General features: G+C 51.2%; 1 protein-coding gene across 8 annotated transcripts in view; it reads left to right on the forward strand.

Annotated features, from left to right (window-relative positions):
- Positions 1 to 12711, forward strand: part of ABCC10 (ATP binding cassette subfamily C member 10) — a 24085-nt gene continuing 11374 nt past the window's right edge. The window contains exons 1-8 of one of the 8 annotated variants that reach the window (XM_010369727.2): positions 1 to 216; positions 426 to 597; positions 4832 to 6050; positions 7312 to 7539; positions 8753 to 8909; positions 9142 to 9251; positions 10919 to 10998; positions 11607 to 11778. In XM_010369727.2, coding sequence (XP_010368029.1) covers positions 437 to 597; positions 4832 to 6050; positions 7312 to 7539; positions 8753 to 8909; positions 9142 to 9251; positions 10919 to 10998; positions 11607 to 11778 — 2127 coding nt within the window. In that variant the 5' untranslated portion in view covers positions 1 to 216; positions 426 to 436. Of the gene's footprint in view, positions 217 to 302; positions 598 to 4831; positions 6051 to 7311; positions 7540 to 8752; positions 8910 to 9141; positions 9252 to 10918; positions 10999 to 11606; positions 11779 to 12711 lie in introns of those variants that run through there. The other 7 variants (XM_010369728.2, XR_004056839.1, XM_030928846.1 and 4 more) reach the window with 7 other exon arrangements.

Here is a 12711-nt window from a genome sequence, read left to right on the forward strand (position 1 = left end):
GCATATAGGCGTGGCTAAAAGCGCCAGCTAAGTCTTCCAGCCTGTAAGGGGGTGCACGCCAGCCGTGGCTAGCGCAGCACCCCGGCCGGGCAGTAGTTTTTTTTTTGCATACACCAGTATTCAGGATATCGGAATCCGGTGCACAGCAGCTTCTTCAGGTTTGAGGTTCCGGATGCCTGGGGGCGGAGAAACGGGAGGGGAAAAACAGATGGAAAGGTGGGTGACCAGCGTCCAGAAAGCCAACGGGGAAACCTCCTACCTTTCTACCCTTGGTACCGCGAGAATGGGAGGGGTCTGGCTTCGGGGCGGAAGCGACGGGCTGTCCTGGTTCCGGGGCGGGGCTGGAGGCGGGGAGACCGGGCTGGAAAGCGCAAGCAAAGCTGGCTGTTACCCTGCACCGCCTTCACGGTCAACTTTGCCTTCAGGTGAGGTGTCCATGGAGCGACTTCTGGCCCAGCTGTGCGGCAGCAGCGCAGCGTGGCCGCTCCCGCTGTGGGAGGGGGACACCACAGGCCACTGCTTCACCCAGCTGGTGCTCAGCGCCCTGCCCCACGCACTTCTCGCCGTGCTCAGTGCCTGCTACTTGGGCACCCCGAGGTGGGTAGAGACAAGCGCAAGGCATCTGTCCGTGTGTGCCTGCAGATCTCACCCGAAACCTACGTCTTCCGGCAATGTCACCAGAATAGCTAGGTCTCTGGAGTAGGGCAGAAGTAGAATAAAATCTAAGCATTACTACTTAGCAGCAATGTGGCTGTTCTTGGGCAAGTACCTGCCTTCTCTGAGTCTCATTCTTGGGAGGTTTAAATGAGATAATTAATTTAAGCATATAGTACAGTGCCTGGCATGTTTTTAAAGGTCTAATGAGTGTCAGAAATCATCAGAACTGTCCATTTTCAGTTACCCAAACTCAGCTGTCATGAATTGAAGGCAGAATTGGGGGAACAACGTTTTTAGCCAAAAGCGCTGACGTATTTAAGTTGTAGGCTGAGTTTCTCACCATTTCAACCCATGAAACGTTAGTGTTTCCAGATTAAGAAAAGTATACGTAGGCTCAGCTGAAGGGGAAGCAGTAGATAGACAAGAAGAGCAAAATCAAACGTTAAACCTTCCCCCAATTAAGGGCTATAAGGTGTGGATGCTAAACTCACCTTGATTTTGTATTTAGTTGTTGTATGGCTAGAGATGACTAAAGTTAGTCTCATTCTAGCTGCTGAGAAGACAAGAGGGCGGTCTGATCTCTGGCTTTGGCAGTTCCTAGTCTGATGGGGCAAAGTGTCCCTATCCAAGAGGTCTTTCTTGCTTTCTCATTAGATTGAGTTCCCAAAAGACTGTGCCAATTTTTAATAGCTGCTCCTCTGAGAAGGCTGTGGATGTCTTTGCTAGGTGATTAAACCCTTCTAGACTTTTGTCTCTGTGTAAGAAACAAATCAGAATTCCTCCTAGACCAAGCAGATCCACAGCTTCTCCTATCCAAGGGATTCATCCGCTCCCTGCGAAAGCAAGGAAGACCATCACGTGATCAATAGAAATTGTGCCTCATTTCACTTATCAGCCTTGTGTGTGTTGCTGAGAAGGGTTAGAGAGATCGAGAACCTAAGATAGGAAAGGGCCTCAGAAGGCTTTTGAGACTCACTGCTCACTGTGCTGGTGAGGAAAGTGAGACTCAGAGAGGAAAAGAGACTTGAAGGGGTGATGAGGCTGGTTGATGGCCAACTTGGGCCAGTTTTCTTGGGTCCCCACATCTTAGGAAATATAACTCTTTTTTTTTTCTTTTCCTTCTTTCTTTTCTTTGTTTTTTTTTTGTTTTTGTTTTTGTTTTTTTGTTTTTGTTTTTTTTTTTTTGACAGGGTCTCCCTCTGTTGCCCAGGCTGAAGTACAGTGGTGCAATCACAGTTCACTGCAGCTTCGACCTCTTGGGCTCCAGCAGCTTCCCACCTCAGCCTTCTGAGTTGCTGGGGCTGGGGCCACAGGTGCATGCCACCACGCCTGGCTAATTTTTAAAAATTATTTTTAATAGGCCAGATGCAGTGGCTCAAGCCTGTAGTGCCGGCACTGTGGGAGGCCAGGAGTTCGAGACCAGCCTGCCAACCTGGCAAAATGCCATCTCTACTAAAAATACAGAAAAATTGGCCGGGCACAGTGGCTCATGCCTGTAATCGCAGCACTTTGGGAGGCTGAGACAGGCGGATCACTGGAAGTCAGGTTGAAACCAGCCTGGCCAACATGGTGAAACCCCGTCTTGAATTGCTTGAACCCACGAGGTGGAGGTTGTAGTAAGCCAAGATCGCACCACTGCACTCCAGCCTGGACGACAAAGCGACACCCTGTCTCAAAAATATATATATTATTTTTGGTAGAAACAAAGCCTTGCTTTGTCATCCAGGCTGGTCTTGAACTCTTGGGCTCAAGCAATCCTTCTTCCTCAGCCTCCTAAAGTTCTGGGTTTACAGATGTGAGCCACCATGCCCAGCCAGAAACAAAAAAAATTTTTTTTTGAGACAGGGTCTTACTCTGTCACCCAGGCTGGAGAGCAGTGACACTCTGCAACCTCCACCTCCACTGCAACCTCCACCTCTTGGGTTCAGGCGATTCTCCTGCCTCAGCCTCTGGAATAGCTGAGACTACAGGCGTGTGCTACCATGCCTGACCAATTTTCATATTTTTACTAGAGATGGAGTTTCACTGTGTTACCCTGGCTGGTCTTGAACTCCTGACCTCAAGCGATCCACCTGCCTTGGCCTCCCAAAGTGCTGGGATTACAGGCATGAGCCACCATGTCCAGCCCAGAAATAGAATTCCTAAAGGCTGATTTTTATTCCCATCTGAATCCCTACAAATCAGTGTCATCGGGTGGACTTTTAAGAAAACGCCCAGCTACTAGGGAGGCTGAGGCAGGGGAATCGCTTGAACCTGGGAGGCGGAGGTTGCAGGAAGCTGAGATCACGCCACTGCACTCCAGCCTGGCGACAGAGCAAGACTCTGCATTTTGGTTTACAAGCAAACTTTTTTAGTAACCTAGCCCTGCCAACAAAGGGTGTAACAGGCTCAGTCCTCTTTTTATATGAACTTTCAAGACATGCTGACACTCACTGCTACAGGTATGTTTTTCTGTATTTAATTCTCTTTTTTTTTTTGGATGGAGTCTCTCTCCGTCGCCCAGGCTGGAGTGCAGCGGCACGATCTCAGCTCACTGCAACCTCCGCGTCCTAGGTTCAAGCGATTCTCGTGCCTCGGTGTCCAAAAGTAGCTGGAATTACAGGTGCGTGCCACCATACCCAGCTAATTTTTATATTTTTAGTAGAGACAGGGTTTTACCATGTTGGCCAGGCTGGTCTCAAACTCTTGACCTCAAGTGATCTGCCCACCTCAGCCTCCCAAAGTGCTGGGATTACAGGCATGAGCCACCGTGAGCAGCCCCTGTATTTGATTCTTAATGCAACAGATCACCTTTTGTTTATTAAAAACATTTCTTTGTATGCCAAGAAGATGTAAACACAAACAGAAAGAGATTTTTTTTCTTCAGCTAAAGGAGTCACAAAAGCAATCCACACCACCTTCTACAATCAGAGGAAAGAGAGTAGAATATTCCAAGGCTTTATAAAGTTTAGGCTACCATATTAGAATATAAAAGCTGTATGTAAGTCCAATTTTTATTCATCTAATAGTGCTTCAGGTGAATTTAAGGGTACTCTTAGGTGGATCCTTTTGTAAAAATGAATATGTGCCCTTTAGCGGTTATCTGCATGAAAACTTTGGTTTTTTTTTTTTTTTGGGGATTTTTTTTTTTTCCTGAGCTGTAGTCTCCTTCTGTCGCCCAGGCTGGAGTGCAGTGGCGTGATCTCAGCTCGCTGCAACCTCCATCTCCCGGATTCAAGCGATTCTCCTGCCTCAGCCTCCTGAGTAGCTGGGATTGCAGGTGCCTGCCACTATGCCTGGCTAATTTTTGCGTTTTTGGTAGAGATGGGGTTTCACCATGTTGGCCAGGCTGGTCTTGAATTCCTGACCTCAGGCGATCGTCCCGTCTCAGCCTCCCGAAGTGCTAGGATTATAGGCGTGAGCTACAGCACCTGGCCCGGATTTTTTTTAAATTTTAGATTCGGGCCGGGCGTGGTGGCTCAAGCCTGTAATCCCAGCACTTTGGGAGGCCGAGACCATCCTGGCTAACACGGTGAAACCCCGTCTCTACTAAAAAATACAAAAAACTAGCCGGGCGAGGTGGCGGGCGCCTGTAGTTCCAGCTACTCGGGAGGCTGAGGCAGGGGAATGGCGTAAACCCGGGAGGCGGAGCTTGCAGTGAGCTGAGATCCCGCCACTACACTCCAGCCTGGGCGACAGAGGGAGACTGCGTCTCAAAAAAAACAAAAAACAAAAAAAATTTAGATTCATGAGGGATATGTGCTTGTTTGTTATTATACATGGATATATTGTGTGATGCTGAAATTTGGGCTTCTAATGATCCCATCACCCAAGTAGCAAACATAGTACCCAGGATTTTTTTTTTCCTAGTCTTCATGTTAAATACAACCTTACCTCAAAATTGTTAATGTCTGTGGTTAAAAAAAAAAAAATCAGAAATGGTGTGGGTAGTTTATAAAATGAGTTAGGCTCAGGTGGCTTGTTAGCTTATTTGGTCAGAAAATGAGTTAAGTTCATCTGGGAAGACTTCCTGGGAGAAAAGACCCTGGGTTCCGAGGTAAAGTGGGGTAGGGATAAGATGTGCAAGGCAGGAAGGGAGTTGATTCCTTCAATAAGTGAATTTTTGGAGATGAGGGGTATGTCTGGGTCCTGAGTCAGCCACAGTGTGCCTCCTTGTCTTCCCCCTTGTCCCCAGGAGTCCAGATTACATCCTACCCTGCAGTCCTGGATGGCGCCTCCGACTTGCAGCTTCCTTCCTGCTTTCCGTCTTCCCGCTGCTAGACCTCTTTCCAGTTGCTTTGCCACCAGGGGCAGGCCCAGGACCCATAGGGCTAGAGGTGCTGGCAGGGGGTGTGGCAGCTGTGGCCTGGATCAGCCACAGCCTGGCCCTGTGGGTGTTGTCCCATTCCCCTCATGGCCACTCCCGAGGTCCCTTGGCCTTGGCCCTGGTAGCCTTGCTGCCAGCTCCAGCCCTAGTGCTGACCGTGTTGTGGCACTGCCAGCGAGGCACACTTCTGCCCCCACTTCTCCCAGGACCCGTGGCCCGCCTATGCCTGCTCATCCTGCAGCTGGCTGCACTCTTGGCCTATGCACTGGGATGGGCAGCTCCTGGGGGACCACGAGAACCCTGGGCTCAGGAACCCCTCCTGCCCGAGGATCAAGAACCTGAGGTGGCTGAAGATGGGGAGAGTTGGCTGTCACACTTTTCCTATGCCTGGCTGGCACCCTTGCTGACCCGTGGGGCCTGCGGAGAGCTCCAGAAGCCTCAGGACATTTGCCGCCTCCCCCACAGACTGCATCCAACCTACCTGGCTCGTGTCTTCCAGTCACACTGGCAGGAGGGGGCCCGACTGTGGAGGGCCTTGTATGGGGCCTTTGGATGGTGCTATCTGGCACTTGGACTGCTGAAGCTGGTAGGGACCATGCTGGGATTCTCAGGGCCCCTGCTGCTCTCCCTACTGGTGGGCTTCCTGGAAGAGGGGCAGGAGCCACTAAGCCATGGCCTGCTCTATGCTCTGGGGCTAGCCAGTGGGGCTGTGCTGGGTGCTGTGCTGCAGAATCAGTATGGGTATGAGGTATGTAAGGTAAAACTTCAGGCACGGGGGGGCGTGCTGAACATCCTGTACCGCAAGGCTTTACAGCTGGGGCCCAGCCGCCCTCCTACTGGGGAGGCCCTGAACCTACTAGGCACTGACTCTGAACGGCTGCTTAACTTTGCTGGGAGCTTCCATGAAGCCTGGGGCCTGCCCCTACAGCTGGCCATCACCCTCTACCTGCTGTACCAGCAGGTAGGCGTGGCCTTTGTGGGTGGTCTGATCTTGGCACTGCTGCTGGTACCTGTCAACAAAGTGATTGCCACCCGCATCATGGCCAGCAACCAGGAAATGCTACGGCACAAGGATGCGCGGGTTAAGGTGAGGGGGTACTTGGGGTCCCTCAGCTATCTGGAGACCCCACCCAGCCCAGGGCCACAGGTCTTCCTATGCACACTACCTGAGGGAGTGAGAGTGACCTCAAAGTTAAGAGCTGAGACTGGAGAAAGATAGACCTGGGTTCAAATCCTGGCTCTACACTTACTAGTTCAGTCACTTCAGACAAGTCACTTAACCTATTTGGGCTTCCCCACTCCTCGTCTGCAAAATGAGAATAATAGTAGCTCACCTTGTAGAGCTGTTGTAAGGATCTCATGAGATAATGCTTAGCATAGTGCCAGTCACAAAGTAAGCTCTGAATACATGTGGCCACCCTAGGAAGTAGGAAGTCATCTCCCAGGCACCAAACAGGTCTTTAGGGCCAGAGCTGGGACCCAAGTCTCCAACCTCCTTATCTAGGGCACAGACCACCCAATGGCTGCATGTAGAGAGACCTAGGAGATCCGCAGCTGCCTCTTTGGATAGGCTGAGGGGAAGGGAATAGGTCACTTTCCTGCCTGGGCCAACTCTAGGTGTTTAGGGTTTGGCTGAATCAGCTCTGGGTTCTGCAGTGATTGTGGGTACAAAGGGGATGGCAGTCCTGGGGGTTCATATAGCATAGTTGTCGACCCTTAGTGGAACAGTTCAGAGTGCTCCTGGAGGGAAGGGAGGTTGATAGATGGTTATGGCATGAGGCCTTTTCCCCTACCTGTGACAGCTACAGACAAGGAGTTTTGGCCCTTGCCCATCTTCCCTGGGCCCAATAGCCTGTTTGACCCTGGGCTGTGGTGTGGCCTCTTATGCCTGTGTACTCCTACAGGATAGTTTCTGTGCCACTCAAGCTGGGGGCCAGAACTGGGGGTCCAGCCCCCGAAGCCCACATCTTTTGGTTTTGGGAGATAGCCTTTTGTCCCTCATCTAATGGGAGGAGTGCTTTTACTCCACTGTGGTGACTTGGCTGCACCTTCCACCACTTCTTCTCCTAGGAAGGTGGGGAATTCCCACTCCAACCTGTCCCCAGCTGGAGCCAGTGGAGAAGTAAAAGAGAGACTGGGAGGGGAAGCAACCCAGGGCTGAAAAGGATTTGAAGGGCAGGATTTCCAGAAAGGACTGAGGTGAGGAAGAAAACCAAGACTAGGGCAGTGCAGAGTATCTGGGAGCTTAGAGTACTGAACATTCTGCTAGGAGCCTGGGGAAGGCTTGGCGGAGAAGACACATGAGCAGTGCCTCCACTTCACGCCTCTCCCTTGTCTCCTTTCCCTAGCTTGTGACAGAGCTGCTGAGTGGCATTCGGGTCATCAAGCTCTGCGGGTGGGAGCAGGCACTGGGGGCCCGAGTAGAGGCCTGCCGGGCTCGAGAGCTGGGGCGACTCCGGGTCATCAAATACCTGGATGCGGCCTGTGTATACCTGTGGGCTGCCCTACCAGTTGTCATCTCCATCGTCATCTTCATCACCTATGTCCTCATGGGGCACCAGCTCACTGCCACCAAGGTGAGGACCAGGAAGGAAGGGGACCAGCATCAAGGAGACTTCGGTGAAGTGGAAATGTAGGCTCGGGCCCTCGGTGCTGGCTGAGAAGGAGGGAGGGATCCCTGACTGCCTCTCAACCAAGGGAAAACTGAAGGAACCTTTTTGTGGGGGCCTTGGATATATAACCTTCCCCTCTGTGAAGGGTTTCTTTCCTTCCTCTCCTACCTTTCACTCCAACTTCTAGTCAGTTCCAGGCTTGGGGTTAGGTCTCTTTATACTCGTTCTAATGGCCTTAGGAAAAAAATCTTTGATCCAGTCCTGCGTCTAGCCAAGGCCAGGGGATGTTGCTACTTGGAAATTCTAAAAAAGTCTCAAAATGAGCTAGGCCTGCCTAGTTAAAAAGATGCAACCTTGGCCAGGCATGGTGGCTCACACTTGTAATTCCAGCAATTTGGGAGGCCGAGGTGGTTGGATCACCTGAGGTCAGGAGTTCGAGACCAGCCTGATCAACATGGTGAAAGCTTGTCTCTACTAAAAATATAAAAATCAACCAGGTGTGGTGATGCATGCCTGTGATGCCAGCTACTCAGGAGGCTGGGGCAGGAGAATCACTTGAACCCTGGAGGTGGAGGTTGCAGCGAGCCAAGATTATGCCACTACATTCCAGCTTAGGTGACAGAGCAAGAGCTGTCAAGAAAAAAAAAAAAAAAAAAAAAAAATGCAACCTGTATCCCTTGAGGAACATTGAAATTTCTAGGATTCTTTAGGTGACCACTCTGCCACATCTGATCCCAGGATTGGCCAGCCAGCCCTTCAGTTGTGTCGTTGCCCAGTTCTTTCCTCCACAGACCTGTCCACAGGGCTTCCTTTAGAAACAGGCCCTTAGGACCGGGCGCGGTGGCTCAAGCCTGTAATCCCAGCACTTTGGGAGGCCGAGACAGGTGGATCACGATGTCAGGAGATCGAGACCATCCTGGCTAACACGGTGAAACCCCGTCTCTACTAAAAAATACAAAAAGCTAGCCGGGCGAGGTGGCGGGCGCCTGTAGTCCCAGCTACTCAGGAGGCTGAGGCAGGAGAATGGCCTAAACCCGGGAGGCGGAGCTTGCAGTGAGCTGAGATCCGGCCACTGCACTCCAGCCCAGGCGACAGAGCAAGACTCCGTCTCAAAAAAAAAAAAAAAAGAGGCCCTTGGATAACTCCTGGGGCTTCACCCTCCTCCCACCTCACTCAGGTGTTCACGGCCCTGGCACTGGTGCAAATGCTCATTCTTCCTCTCAACAACTTCCCTTGGGTGATCAATGGCCTCCTGGAGGCCAAAGTATCCTTGGACCGGATCCAGCTTTTCCTCGACCTCCCAAACCACAACCCCCAGGCCTACTACAGCCCAGGTAATGGGAAGCTAATGGGCAGAACCTGGCACAGGGTGAGAAGGGGAGTGGAGCCACTTGGGTGCTGCGCATAGATGTCACCAAGAGGGGTTAGAGAGAGCGGAATCCAAAACTCAGACTCCGTTAGCTCTGGGCAGGTAGATATGGGGCTGGCAAGACAATTACATGATTTACCCTCCCCAAGCAGATTGTAGTAGTTTAGGAGCCTAAATCAAGTGGCTTCTGTGTTCAGATCCCCCCGCAGAACCATCTACAGTATTGGAGCTACATGGAGCCTTGTTCTCCTGGGACCCACTTGGAACCAGCCAGGAGACCTTCATTGGTCATCTCGAAGTGAAAAAGGTTTGTTGTACAGACACCCTGGGAGAGTCCTCAGACTAACGAGAGGAACTCATGTCAGAGAAGCAATGACCGAGCCAATCATAGCTGATGGCTCTGCAGCTCTAATTGCTGCAGAAGGGAGAGGCATTTGGTGAGCAGGTTCTCATCCATGAGGAGATGACACCTCACATCTGAATCTCAGAATAGTTGCACCTCCCTCTGGTCTTTAGGCAGCTTGTATCCATCCAGTCCAGACCAATAGGTGTGTTTGTCTCTCCATGTCCCTCAGAAGCTGCAGCGTTCAGAACAGGCCCTGGGGCTTAACTAACATCTCCCCCAGATTGGGGATCTGGGGGAGAGGCCCAGCAAGTACTTCCAAGAAATATTTTGCAAATGGGGATCCTCTGTTTAGGCTGGTGAAAAGCAGTCACACCCTGTGGCTCATGCTACAGCATACAAAGAACTTAAAATGGGGGCATTCCTGGCAATAAGCCAACTCCTGTTCACCTCCTGTCCTGAGTTTTCACTCTCTCCTGACCTTTGTCCAACCCTGTGCCCCATAGCTCAACCCGGCATTCTCTGGTGGTGGCTGAATTGCCTCCACCACATTTGGCTCACGTTTCTGGCTTGGGCTGTGTGTTTTGTTTTTCCTCTTAGTTCAGGCAAGACAAGGCTGGATTTGTACAAAGGAATTTTGCTAACGTGTTAGTTGGGGCTTTTTTGGATATAAGTTACAGAAATGCACTGCAGCTAGCTTAAGCAAACAAGAATGTATAATAAGGATATAGAGATACGTTGCAGAATCCAAAGGCAGGAACGCAGCTGGATCTTAGAAACAGCCCAGAACCAGGCCTCAACTCGCAGAGCTCTCTGCTTCTGTGTGCCTCTCTCCCTGTATTTGCCTGGTCCTCTTCTCTCTGTGGACACACCCTCCATTGAGCAGAAGATTTGACTACAGAGAATGCTCAAGTTTACAGATTACAGCCAACAGGGAGAAGCTGTCTCTGGGTCCTGGTCCCAAATTCCCAGGGAAAGGCCTCAGAAGTGGTCACTTGTAGATGGGTCAATCCTGGCTGGCAGATTTGGGGCATCACAGGCAGATAGAGCTTCTGAGAGCCCAGTCCCTTCTAGAGAAGGAACTAGGACTTTTTTTTTTTTTTGGAGCAGGGAGATCGCTCCATATGTTATGACAAAAAAAAAAAAAAAAAGGAAACAGAAAAATTTAAACTATAAGCCCACAGAAATAGGGATCTATGCAAAGCACTGCTTTTTCCCCCTGAGATAGGGGAAATCTAGCCACAGGTCGACTTAGCCAACCCACCATCCAGGCCCTAAAGCCTGGAGTTCTACCCTTCCCTCTCCCATTCTGGGATGCCTGTCTTAGAGCTTACGTTGGAAGTTCTTGGGTAGTTTCCTCCCATTCTCTCTGGCATGCTGTTCCCCTTCAGAGGCCCTTCACATAGACAGTGAAACTGATAGCCACTCTGAGTGGAGAAAAAAAGCACCCTACTTCTCTAGAGCCAACAGGTCAGCCTGTGAAGTGGAGAATTCTTTCCCTACACACGAAAGAAAGAAGAAAAGAGAAGCCTCAGTGGGAGGATTGGCAGCCCAGAGGGTCAGGAGGGAGACCACTGCCCCCTCTGTCCCATCCCCTGCCAATAGCAGGCACTTGTGTGGCTTCCTTGCAGGGTATGCTGGTGGGCATCGTGGGGAAGGTGGGCTGTGGGAAGAGCTCCCTGCTGGCTGCCATCGCTGGAGAGCTCCACAGGTAACGAACCTCTTATGCACCCCTGTCCTCAATTTGTCCTTTAGCAAACACTGACCCCCTGCTATGTGTTGGACCCCTTTTGGGGGTCGGGTACTAAGAAGAGCAATGCATGGTCCCTTTATTGGGAGAGTTTTCAATCTGGAAAGAAGGAGGTGGCTAAGAAAATGAATCATTGTAATCATTACACCAGAGTGTTTTAAATGCTATAATAGTGAGCAAAGGAATGGAAACATCTAGTGTCAGCTATTCTTTCAGAAATGTGACTGTGCAGGGGAGGGATCCAGAGAGGAGCATAGGTTTGAGGGAGGACCTTGCTTTCAGATGAGAACAAGTACAATGTGGTGGCCATACACTCTTCTGAGCTCCTGAGCACACGTAAATACAACAGCTGCTTGGCTGTAGCCAAAGAGCAATTTCTTCCCTTCACCACCCAGAATGGGCTTCGTTAGGACCCTGTGACCTCAGGAGCTGCCAGCTCAGTCATGTGATATGAAGAGGGACCCTGTGTGGAAGACAGCAGCCTGGGGAGGTTTCTAGGAGGCAAGGGCTGGGCATGGAGGGACCCAGCGGAGAGCTGGTCCCCATATTGCTGGCCTGGCTCTCTGCAGGCTGCGTGGGCGCGTGGCGGTGTGGGGGCTGTCCAAGGGCTTTGGCCTGGCCACCCAGGAACCCTGGATCCAGTTTGCCACCATCCGAGACAACATCCTCTTTGGGAAGACATTTGATGCACAGCTGTACAAGGAGGTGCTAGAAGCCTGCGCCCTCGATGATGATCTCAGTGTGAGTGCCTGGCCTTGAAACCTCTTAGCTGCCTGCTTTTCCAATGTCGCTGACACCTCAAACCAGAGCTTTGCTTTTCCGGAAAGGGATTGCTTCTACTCAGGCATCACTCATCTAGGAATGGCCGTCGGACTCTGGTCCTCCCCGAGTGTCCAGCTGCCCCTTCCCATAGGGCCCAGTAGGGTAGTGACTATGTGTTCTCCACAGCAGTGGGAAGAGCTCTAAGGCCTCTGGAGGTAGGGAGGGTTCCACCTGTCAGGCTTAGCTCTGCACAGCCGGGCTCCTTGTCCCCTTCTCCATACCCACTTCCCACCGGGAAGGCTTGGAAGAGTCAAGGTCTCATTTGGTTGCAGGTTACCCTAGGGAAACCTGCCAAGCCTATTAGATTTCCCCTTGCCCCCAATCCAGAGTACTGCATGTATAGGAGAAGAGATTCCAGATTTCTCCCCTGACTTCCCACCCAATCCCGCTGTCCCCTTCAAGAATGTCACCACCACTACCCTACCCAGGTTAATGTAGAATGTCCCTGAAAAGGAGCACCTTTAACCTTGACCATGGGGCATCCTGTATCCAGCTGTCATTCTTTTAATTCCTATTTATTTATTTTTTTTGAGATAAGGTCTTTTTTCTGTCCCCCAGACTGGAATGCAGAGGCGCCATCTTGGCTCACTGCAGCCTCTGCCTCCTGGGCTCAAACGATCCTCCCACCTCAGCCCCTCAAGTGGCTGGGACTACAGGAGTGAGCCACCACACCCAGCTAATTTTTGTTTTGCTTTGTTTTGTTTTGTTTTGTTTTGTTTTGTTGAGATGGAGTCTCACTCTGTTGCCAGGCTGGAGCGCAGTGGCACAATCTCGGCTCACTGCAACCTCCGCCTCCTGGATTCAAGCAATTCTCCTGCCTCAGCCTCTCAAGTAGCTAGGACTACAGCCGCA

The sequence above is a fragment of the Rhinopithecus roxellana genome, chromosome 4 (genome assembly GCF_007565055.1).
Source record: "Rhinopithecus roxellana isolate Shanxi Qingling chromosome 4, ASM756505v1, whole genome shotgun sequence".
Taxonomy (NCBI): domain Eukaryota; kingdom Metazoa; phylum Chordata; class Mammalia; order Primates; family Cercopithecidae; genus Rhinopithecus; species Rhinopithecus roxellana.